This window comes from Silurus aristotelis (assembly GCF_946808225.1).
Source record: "Silurus aristotelis genome assembly, chromosome: 16".
Classification (NCBI taxonomy): domain Eukaryota; kingdom Metazoa; phylum Chordata; class Actinopteri; order Siluriformes; family Siluridae; genus Silurus; species Silurus aristotelis.
In genome coordinates, this window is record NC_139589.1 from 14,944,645 (window position 1) to 14,957,019 (window position 12,375).

The 12,375-nt window shown below is 39.2% G+C and overlaps 1 protein-coding gene across 1 annotated transcript in view; it reads left to right on the forward strand.

The window, feature by feature from the left end:
• Window positions 1-12,375, forward strand: part of chm (CHM Rab escort protein) — a 73,548-nt gene that overhangs the window by 28,003 nt on the left and 33,170 nt on the right. Inside the window, exons 6-7 of the mRNA XM_083565134.1 lie at window positions 9,330-9,446; window positions 10,001-10,121. Coding sequence (XP_083421260.1) covers window positions 9,330-9,446; window positions 10,001-10,121 — 238 coding nt within the window. The remainder of the gene's footprint in view (window positions 1-9,329; window positions 9,447-10,000; window positions 10,122-12,375) is intronic.

Below are 12,375 nucleotides of genomic sequence, written 5' to 3' on the forward strand. Positions count from 1 at the left end.
TCTGCTAGGTTGTTTGTTTCTGTAAAAAAAAAAAAAAAAAAAAAAAAAAAAAAAGAATTTGAGTATACAAGGTGAAGCAATTTGTGTAAATCAACATTTGTATTGTATTTTGCAGATGACAAGTTGACAACCCTGCTTAAAAATCTATATAAAATATAATAAAATATTGTTTTGACAATTAAAAAATACACAAACATTGTGTTCATTAGTGAAGACAGTGCTCGAATTGAGTGAAGTATTGGGGTCCCCAGTTGTTGGGGTGGTGGGGGGGTTCTGTCGGATTCAGCTATTTACAATGTAACACAAAACACGATGAAAGTGTTTAAGGATGTCAGATGATACATACATGTTAATGCGTAACTTTTTTTTACCTAGAACAGACCATAGTGGTCTTCCTTTCTTGGTTGCAGTTGATAGCCGATGGCCATCTTTTGAGTGCAAACTCAAATATGTACTGGATTTATAGGCTACTAGCTTTAAATGATGGTTGCTTTCGTCCGAGCACCCCTGCATAACCGAACTATTAATAATGAAAAATTAGTAATTTATATTAAATACATCACCCCTGACACGAAGTAAATAAATATAGTAGAAAGACAGAAAGTGAAAATTACCCTCCAAAAAGTCAGTAAGTTTACTCTTCCCAAATGTGGCGGGTTATTACTCACTATCTAATAGGGGGCTTCACGTAGCGGTGCCAAACCTGCAGTAAATGATATCATGCATATGGTGGTTTTTAGGTGTTGGGGGGTGTTTGCATTTTAAAGAGACATGACAACAATTTAAATAAACATGCTTATGTCACATGAATGATTGTGAATAAATAATTTACGAAAATGTACCATATCCTAACTGCTTGAATTTAATCAGATTATTAATTCATATTCAATTCATATATTTTTACTAAAATAATCTTGGGGACCCCCCAAAGTCTATTTTTTTTACTTGTCATGGTGGTCCCTAATGCCTTGTGGGAGGGGTCCCGAATCCCCCCTAGCACCCACTCAATTCGAGCACTGAGTGAAGATCTAAGCATCTAGAATATACATGTGCATCTTAATAATTAGAATATCATTAAAAAGTTGATTTACAGTTGAAACCAGATATTTACATACACTTCAGAACTTTCTTTCTTTCTTTACTGTCATACATTATATCAGAGTAAACTTTTTCTGTTTTAAATCAATAAGTATTACCATATTTTTTGCATTTGTTAAATGTCAGAATCGAGCGAGGGAGAATTTTTATGTATATTTATCACTTTCTTTAAAGTCAGAAAAAGAATTGCTGACCTCCACAAGTATGGCTCATCCTTAGGTGCAATTTCCAGATGCCTGAAGGTCCCACGTTCATCCGTTCAGACAATAATATGCAAGTATAAAAAACATGGGCATGTACAACCATCATACCGCTCAGAAAGGAGACGGATTCTGAGTCCCAGAGAGGAAAGTTTTTTGTTGGGAAATGTGCAAATCAACCCCAGGACAACAGCAAAAGATCTTATGAAGATGCTGCCTGAAACTGGTAAGACAGTGTCATTATCCACAGTAAAACAAATACTGTACCGCCATGAGCTGAAAGGTTACTCTGGGAGGAGAAAGCCATTACGTCAAAACCACCATAAAAAATCCAGACTACAGTTTGCAACTGCACATGAGGGGAAAAAATCTTAATTTCTGGAGACATGTCCTGTGGTCTGACGAAACAAAAACTGTTCGGCCATAATGATAAACGGTATATTTGGAGGAAAAAGGGCGAAGCTTTGAAGTCTTCTCATCATTATGTGGGTTGCCACTGTTTGTTTGTCTGTTTTTTGTAATATTCTTAGAAATTGGTCTGGTGACCGATTTATGGATGGATTATTTCAAGGTACCCATTCTCTCTCTTCATCTGCTTCTTTAATTATCGCTCCCAAATCTTTTAATTTAAAATTTTGCCCAATCATTAGGGTAACATTTGGAACAGCACCTGGCACCAGTTCTTGACTTTGTCAGGCAGTTCTACTTTGGCTTCCACTCCTTGCTGTCCAATTATCATATCCAATATTTTGATGTCATACTTATGTTCATTCAGCTGTTCCTCCCACACTGTTTCATGTGCCTCATCTTGTTCTCCTTTATCATATTTTATAGTGCAAGTCTTTGACTCCTTGAAAGTCTGGGTGCATGTATTTCAGCCAGAGTTTCCACTTATTGTATGTCTCCCACAATCCTGATGCCTCCTTTTCCCTCAATTTCCAGCTAATACACTTTATCCAGTCTGCTTTTAATTTAATCTGCTTTGAGCACTACATATTGATGTTCTAAACTCTTAGGAGGTGTAACCCACACTACTGTAGTTTTGCAATGTATTTTTGATGAGTTTGCATAAAACGTCTCTTCCCAGTAAATTCGCTGGAAGGTCTGGTGAGTACAGCAGGGGTTTCATGTGTTGTAATCTCTTCCACAGTTATTTATTGAGGCTTTGTGAACTGTAAAGTTTGAGAAGTTCCCTATGCTGGTGAATGTAACTTTGGCGTCAATCAGAAAGGGTGCTTTCAACTCATTCCCAATCGGAATTTTGTTGATTGTCGGTTCTTGTGCAGGGTGCAATGAGGTGGCACACTGCATCAGCTCCCTCTTAGGCTTTCCATGGGCCTCTTCTAATTTGTCTTAGGGCTGGTCCCATTCCTACATTCTGTGCGAAGGTTGGTGTCCCTTGTGGTCTCATCATGGCAGCACCAATTTATTTTGTTTTGAAGCAGCTTTACCCAGATAATGTGGTTAGAAAGAATGAATAAGATTGTTCTTTATGTGTAAGTTTGTCCCTAATGAGAAAGCCGGTGGTGACTCTCTTAGATGGCATAATAAAGAAACCTTGAGAGGAACCAGACTCAAGATGAAACCTATCCTCATCTGGGTGGCACCGAATGAGGTGTGCAGTGATGATCAATGCAAACCGTAGTTATGTGTCAGTGTAGCACACTGTTGACATTAAGTACAGTCCAAATCTATCATCAAAGCTCCTGTGTTACTCCGTAATTTCATGGATCCCAGGCCATAGATGTGAAACCATCCCCAGCTGCATAGAGTGGCCTCCAATCGAAGAGAACACCATCCAGAGGCAGGCCAGGACAAAGCAGACAGACCCGAGGAGAGGAGGAGGGGCAGGAACACTGGTTACTGGTACCTCAGGAGCATGTTTTACTCGACCAAGAGCGAGAGAGAGAGAAGAGAGGTGACAAGGAGACCATCCCCAGCTGCATGAGAAAGATGTGGATTATTAATTATTATTATTTTTGTATGAAAGTTAAGGACACTGTGTAGTTAGGGACTCCGGCAAGACTCGCTATGGCAGCATAACTAAAAGGGCGAGACAGAAGGTAACACAGACATGAGGGATCTCTGGGATAAGAGATGACCCACCACACCACTATTAACAAACCTGAGTGAACCTGTGAGAGTGAGGGGACGACAGCATCCAAATATCCCAGTTCACCGAACACTCTATAACCATGATCCCTCCAGATCTGCTCTTTTACCTAAGAAAAAGCTACTGATAAAAGGCTTGACTAAATAAATGTTTTCAGCTTTGACTTGAACACTGAGTGTTTTCACATATTGTTCGTTTTAAAAGATCCAAACCCAGGGTCTGAGATACCACTAATTAGTTTTAGCTTTGAAAAGCTCCTCTCTGCTTCAGCTGCTGTCACTGGATGATTAAGACACATTCTCAGAGCAGTCCACAAATTTGGATACATTACTGAGAGCTCGTTTTCATGTATACATAACACTTTAAATGCATTTATTGCACAATTAAATACACGTCATTGTGTACAATTAATCAAACTCTTAGAACCAAGAACCATGCAACTCCTTGGCTAATCCTAGCAATAAGATACATACAACATCTATATCCCTATCCTTATCCTTAGATCTTTTAAATTAGCATTTTAAGTGGCACTGAAGATTCTCCTTACTGAACTCAGTTCAGGACCTATTCAGTAATACTTCTTCTTCTTCTACCATTAGGGGTCGCCACAGCGGATCATCTGCCTCTTATACCCTCCTGTCCTCTACATCTGCCTCTTTTAACCCAACTTACCTGCATGTCTTCCCTCACCACATCCATAAACCTCCTCCTTCCCCTTCCTCTTTTCTTCCTTCCTGGTGGCTCCATCCTCAGCATTCTACCCCATGTCCCTCCTTCACACATGTCCAAACCATCTCAATCTCGTCTCCCTCACCTTGTCTCCAAAACGTCCTACATGCGCTGTGCCTCTAATAAACTAATTTCTTATCCTGTCCATCCTCGTCACTCCCAGCGAAAACCTTAACATCTTCAGCTCTGCTACCTCCAGCTCCACCTCCTGTCTTTTAGTCAATGCCACTGTCTCTAAACCATACAACATCGCAGTTCTCACCACTGTCCTATAAACTTTCCCTTTCACTTTTGCAGATCCCCTACTATTACAATTTACTCCTGTCAGTCTTCTCCACCCACTCCACCCTGCCTGCATTCTTTTCCTCACTTCTCTAACACACTCTCCATTATTTTGCACTGTTGACCCCAGGTACCTGAACTCCTCCACCTTCTCCACCTCTTCTCCCTGCAACCGCACCACTCCACTGCCCTTCCTCTTATTCACACACATGTACTCTGTCTTACTCCTACTGACTGTTATTCCCCTTCTCTCCAGTGCATACCTCCACCTTTCCAGGCTTATCTCAACGTTCTCCCTACTCTCACCACAAATAACAATATCATCTGCAAATATCATAGTCCATGGAGACTCCTGTCTGACCTCGTCCGTCAACCTGTCCATCACCACTGCACACAGGAAAGGGCTCAGAGCCGATCCTTGATGCAGTCCAACCTTCACCTTAAACCAGTCTGTCGTGCCTACTGCACACTTTACTGCTGTCACACTGTCCTCATACATGTCCAGCACCACCCTCACATAGCTCTCTGACACACCCGACTTCCACATACTGTACCACAATTTCTCTCTCTGCACCCTGTTGTATACTTTCTCTTAATCCACAAACACACAATGCAACGTCTTCTGACCTTCTCTATACTTCTCCATCAACATTCTCAAAGCAAATAAGGCGTCTGTGGTGCTCTTCCTCGGCATGAAACCATACTGTTGCTCACAGATTGTCACCTCTTCTCTCAGCCTGGCTTCCACTACTCTTTCCCATAACTTCATGGTGTGACTGATCAAATTTATTCCCCTGTCGTTACTGCAGGTCTGCACATCTCCCTTGTTCCTAAAGATTGGTACCAGCACACTCCTTCTCCATTCCTCAGGCATCCTCTCACCTTGTAAAATCCTGTCAAACAATCTTGTTTAAAACTCCACTGCCATCTCTCCTAAACAGGCATTAAGCTGGTTTAAATCCTACCTGTCCAATCGCTACCATTTCGTAGATTTAAATGGAGAGCTTTCCAGGCTAATGCTAGTAAACTATGGAGTGCCACAAGGTTCAGTTCTAGGACCCCTGCTCTTCACAATATACATGCTTCCCTTAGGAAATATTATTAGAAGGCATGGAATTAGCTCCCATTGTTATGCTGTTGATACCCAACTATACAGTGAGGAAAATAAGTATTTGAACACCCTGCTATTTTGCGAGTTCTCCCACTTAGAAATCATGGAGGGGTCTGAAATTGTCATCGTAGGTGCATGTCCACTGTGAGAGACATAATCTTAAAAAGAAAAATCCAGAAATCACAATATATGATTTTTTAACTATTTATTTGTATGATACAGCTGCAAATAAGTATTTGAACACCTGAGAAAGTCAATGTTAATATTTGGTACAGTAGCCTTTGTTTGCAATTACAGAGGTCAAACGTTTGCTGTAGTTTTTTACCAGGTTTGCACACACTGCAGGAGGGATTTTGGCCCACTCCTCCACACAGATCTTCTCTAGATCAGTCAGGTTTCTGGCCTGTCGCTGAGAAACACAGAGTTTGAGATCCCTCCAAAGATTCTCTATTGGGTTTAGGTCTGGAGACTGGCTAGGCCACTCCAGAACCTTGATATGCTTCTTACAGAGCCACTCCTTGGTTATCCTGGCTGTGTGCTTCGGGTCATGGTCATGTTGGAAGACCCAGCCTCGACCCATCTTCAATGCTCTAACTGAGGGAAGGAGGTTGTTACCCAAAATCTCGCAATACATGGCCCCGGTCATCCTCTCCTTAATACAGTGCAGTCACCCTGTCCCATGTGCAGAAAAACACCCCTAAAGCATGATGCTACCACCCCCATGCTTCACAGTAGGGATGGTGTTCTTGGGATGGTACTCATCATTCTTCTTCCTCCAAACACGTTTAGTGGAATTATGACCCAAAAGTTCTATTTTGGTCTCATCTGACCACATGACTTTCTCCCATGACTCCTCTGGATCATCCAAATGGTCATTGGCAAACTTAAGACGTGCCTGGACATGTGCTGGTTTAAGCAGGGGAACCTTCCGTGCCATGCATGATTTCAAACCATGACATCTTAGTGTATTACCAACAGTAACCTTGGAAACGGTGGTCCCAGCTCTTTTCAGGTCATTGACCAGCTCTTCCCGTGTAGTTCTGGGCTGATTTCTCACCTTCTTTAGGATCATTGAGACCCCACGAGGTGAGATCTTGCATGGAGCCCCAGTCCGAGGGCAATTGACAGTCATGTTTAGCTTCTTCCATTTTCTAATGATTGCTCCAACAGTGGACCTTTTTTCACCAAGCTGCTTGGCAATTTCCCCGTAGCCCTTTCCAGCCTTGTGGAGGTGTACAATTTTGTCTCTAGTGACTTTGGACAGCTCTTTGGTCTTGGCCATGTTAGTAGTTGGATTCTTACTGATTGTATGGGGTGGACAGGTGTCTTTATGCAGCTAACGACCTCAAACAGGTGCATCTAATTTAGGATAATAAATGTAGTGGAGGTGAACATTTTAAAGGCAGACTAACAGGTCTTTGAGGGTCAGAATTCGAGCTGATAGACAGGTGTTCAAATACTTATTTGCAGCTGTACCATACAAATAAATAGTTTAAAAATCATATATTGTGATTTCTGGATTTTTCTTTTTTAGATTATGTCTCTCACAGTGGACATGCACCTACGATGACAATTTCAGACCCCTCCATGATTTCTAAGTGGGAGAACTTGCAAAATAGCAGGGTGTTCAAATACTTATTTTCCTCACTGTATATCTCATCTAAACCAGGTGATACAGTTCAATTAACTCGCATAACTGAGTGTGTTAATAAAATAAGAGATTGGATGACCCATAACTTTCTACTTTTAAATTCTGATAAGACGGCCCAAAAACTAGTATACAGACGCACCAGCATCTCAACCTGCATTTAGACGGATGTTCTGTAACCACTAGTTCAACAGTAAAAGACCTGGGAGTTATTTTAGACAGCAACTTATCTTTAAAATTCATATCAACCAAGTTACAAAAACAGCCTTTTTTTCACCTTAGAAATATTTCTAAGCTAGGAAATATGTTGTCTATTTCCGATGCAGAGAAGCTTGTCCATGCGTTCATGACCTCCAGAATAGATTATTGTAATGCATTACTAGGTGGATGTCCTGCATCATTAATAAACAAGCTTCAGTTAGTTCAGAATGCGGCAGCAAGAGTTCTTACTAGGTCAAGAAAATATGATCATATAACCCCAATCTTAATGTCCCTACATTGGCTTCCTGTTAAGTTTCGAATAGACTACAAACTACTGCTACTCACTTATAAAGCACTTAATGGTTTGGCTCCCATGTATCTCTCCAGTCTTTTAACACGCTACAATCCGTCACGCTCCCTGAAATCTCAAAACTCTGAGCTTCTAGTAGTTCCTAGAATAGCAAAGTCCACTAAAGGCGATAGAGCATTTTCACATTTAGCTCCCAAACTTTGGAATAGTCTTCCTGACAGTGTTCGGGGTTCAGACACACTCACCCAGTTTATGTGCAGATTAAAACATATCTTTTTAGCAAAGCCTACACATAATACGTCTCACATCATAACCTTGTGCTCCAGAACATCTGATCACATGCACATTATCAACTTGTGCGGTTAATATCATGAACAGCAGCTACGCTAATTTCTCTCCACTGCTTCTCTTTCTCTCCCCATCCCGAGGCTTCCTGAGGTTAGGCCAGCTCCAGTCACATCCCACCTTGTGAAGATTATGGACTTTAAAAAAGTAGATACCGAACTTGCAAACATCCTGAACCATTTAGAGACGTACCAGTGCCAATTGGATCCCACTACATGTGTGGAGTTTTGACATTGGACCTCCGGGAGTGTTTAAAGGCTCTGGCATGGAGAAGCTGTTGCTGGATCTGTGATGATCACAGATGTTGAGCTCAGTAGCTCCTACTTTTATACCTAAGACTGTAGAAAGAACATTTACTTATAATCTTATACTCCTGTACTCATGCTAGTTCTCACTCTCCAGTGTTCTGTATTGTTAAAAGATTTATGTTCAAACTCTTGATGTCACCCAAATGAGGATGGGTTCCCCTTTTGAGTCTGGTTTCTCTCAAGGTTTCTTCCTCATAACATCTAAGGGAGTGTTTTCTTGCCACAGTCGCCGTGGCTTGCTCATCGGGGATAAATGCACACCATTCACCTTGACTGTTGATTTCTGTAAAGCTGCTTTGAGACAATGTCTGCTGTGAAAAGCGCTATACAAATAGACTTGACTTGACTTGACTAAACATCTCTTGTTTTTACGGCTGGATGCCCTTCCTAACGCAACCCTTCCCATTTATCCGGGCTTGGATAAATGGTGCACTAAGAGTGCACTGGCTTGTGCAATCCTAATGTCTGGGTTTTCAGGACCTATTCAGCACAATAAAAGAAAACCTGTATGACATCACCTCAATTAAAGATATCCAAATCAATAAGTGCTGTTTAACTACAATCCAACTAGACTAGTTAGGTTGTAACTGTTTTGTTGCTACACGCACTATGATAAACTACAAACTATAAACTATAATGTTATGCAAGCTAAAAGAAATATTGTTGCTCTATGCATAAAAGCACAGCAGGCAACACAGCATAACCTAAGTGATATACAGATTAGCCTATTTTATTAAATACATTTGCTTTACTATCCTCATAACAAGAGATTGGATTCAAACTCAGGAGTCCATTCCTCGAATTTAAGGTGAACATTTCCCTGTTGCTCAATTAGAGCCCAATGTTTGTAGTCTACTGTAGTTAGCTATGGCAGTGCTACCACCAGCATTTACACACCCCCACCCACACAAAAACAAATGTGATTATTGCATTTTAATTATTGCATGCTTATTAATTGATAATCAGATTTTTTTCTTTTTACAGCTTCTGTATTCCCGTGGCTTACTGGTGGACCTTCTCATCAAGTCCAATGTCAGCCGCTATACAGAGTTCAAGAACGTCGGTTGCATCCTTACCTGTCATAATGGCAAAGTGGAACAGGTTAGCTGAAACATATGATCACAAACAATGCGTAAATGTGGCTTCTTACTTTGTTATTAGCAAGGTAGGGTGGTAGTGTAAATATTTATTTTAATCTCTATAAAGGGTTATATATATCATATATCAACAATACTATCAGTTTGAAGGTGATATGTGAGATACTGTATAGTGACATGAGTCTTGTTAATCACTGTGGAAAATCCCATATTGTCTATTTTCCATTTTTGCATACTGGTCGAGTTAATATGAAATCAAAAGTTCTGTAAAGCTTTTTGAACATCGTAGCTACTATTAATTCTCTAACCTTTGAATATTTAGCTCAATATGTTTGAACTAGCATCATTATTTTATACAATCAATTAAGACTAAATATTTTTGTTAGTATTTTCAATAGTTTTGCTAAGTCTCGGAATATTAATTTAATGCTTATTCATTCCATTATTATCTTTCTGTTTCCCCCTTATTTTCTGTTTCTCAACTTTTTTCATAAATGTTGTCTTTTTACTGATCATCTTTCACTCTGCTTTCTCCTTGCACCCATGAACCCATTTAAGGTTCCATGTTCACGAGCAGATGTTTTTGGCAGTAAGCAGCTGACTGTGGTGGAGAAACGTATGCTAATGAAATTTCTTACATTCTGCTTGGAATTTGAGCAACACCAAGAGGAACTCCAAGGTATGACTTCCTTTTTGTTTTATATCTGGTTAACTGTTTTTTATATATATATATATATATATATATATATATATATATATATATATATATATATATATATATATATATATACACAGTGCTTGTGAAGTTTGGAAACACTTAGTTGTTTAATGTTTTTGAGACATATACATGATCCTTTTGTGTATATGCAACAAACTAGTCAAAAGCAAAAACAATAATTGGGCAGTGAATGACCAAATTTGGCATTTCTGGCTCTAATAGAAGTAGATATGCATGATGGAAAACAGGAGAGAAGATACCCACAGTCAAATCTGGAGGTGGGAACTTAATATTTTGGAGTTGTTTTGGAGCAGGTCAGGGTTGACTTATTGCAGAGAAAGGAATATTGATCCAACATGGCTATGATTCAATACTTCAGCGGCATGCAATTCTGTCTAAACTTCTTTAGTGTACTAAAAGAATGATTTGAAGCAAACGTCCAAGCTCTGTAAGCATTACTTAGAGAGCAAACCATCAGCTGGAGTGTTATCTATCACAGGATGTGCTGTACAGTCACCAGACCTCAATACTTGAGAACTGCTTTGAGATGAACTGGATTCCATGGCCTGAAAGAATATCCAACTAGCCAACTAGTTGTACGAGGGACACAAGAGTATTAAGTATTTTGTATACATATTTTGGAGAAACTAACTGACCAGGTGCCAAGAATGTGTAATGCTGCTTTGTGCTATAATGAAAATAAAATTTTTGTATATATGCATATGTGTGTGCGTGTGTGTGTGTGTGTGTGTGTGTGTGTGTGTGTGTGTGTGTGTGTATATATATATATGTGTGTATATATATATATATATATATATATATATATATATATATATATATATATATATATATATATATGGGGATAATTCTTCATATGCACTATATAGGAAAATACCCAATTCCAAAAAAATTGGGGAGCTGTGTAAATGCAAATCCTATAAGCCTATATTTTATTCACAATGGAACATAAAATTTACATGTTCATGTACATCACATGTTTTAACTAAAGGAAAAGTACAGTTTTAAAGAAAAAACAAGCTATTTTTGAATTTGATGGCTGCAACACATCTCCAAAAAGGTGGGACATGGTAGCTAAAGGTTGGATGAGGGTTACAAAAAACAATTTTAAACTACCAGCAACTAAATTAAAAAGCTGGCGACTGGTCAGTAACATGGTTAGGTTTAAAACATCTATCTTAGAAGCGGCACCTTCTCAGAAGTAAAGATGTGCAGAGGTTTAACAATCTGCAAAAAAATATTCTTAAATTGTTCCACAATTTGTCTACAGTGTAAGTCATCATAGAATATTGTAGGCTTTGAATATCTACAGGACATAATATCAAAAGGTTCAGGTGGCATTCTCTCATCAGATTCATGAAGTAGTCACCTGGAATGGTTTTTAATGCACAGGTGAACCATTATTTTGACTCTTTCTCAGTGTAAGAATACAGAAAGTCATCCAATTGGATATCAACAGAAATACTTGGAGCTAAGGGGTTCATTTCCACTACACAAAACTGCATTTACAGATGGATCAAAGACTGGTAACAGTGTATAAGCAGCAGCACTGATCGGCGATCAACAATACTGTACTTGGATTTCGGACCAAAGCTTCAGAGCTGAGGCTCAGGCATTACTACTTGCATTGGAAAATATTGAGAAGGGTCAAGAACGAAACCTTTTAATTGCCTGTGACTCACAGTCTTGTCTTCAAGCACTTAAAACAGTAAAGACTGATGACCCCATAATTGGTTAATTTTTAATAAACTAGACCATTTAAAGAAGCAAAACTTGAATATTACATTTGGCTGGGTTCCTAGTCACATTGGTTTTGTGAATAGATATGGCTGCCAGGAAAAGCACTGATCTGGAAATATCTAACTATGAAATACCACCTTCTGACCATAGACCTTTAATTAACCTATACATCACAAACAAATAGCAGAAGCAATGAAACTTACAAAAAGATAGTAAATTGTATGAAATAAAGCCTAGTACTAAAATAAGTTTCTTTTATAGTTTCAAATCAAGGCATGACCAGTTTGTCTATTCTAAGTGCCGACTTGGCCATTCAGGGATCTCCCCCCCCCTCCCCCCCACACCCGAATATTAAACATGTCTTGTCGGACTGACATTTTTACAATATGGCTAGGGAACTATTTTATTCTGAAACATATTTTCAATTAATCTTTCATATTATTTTCACATGTATTAG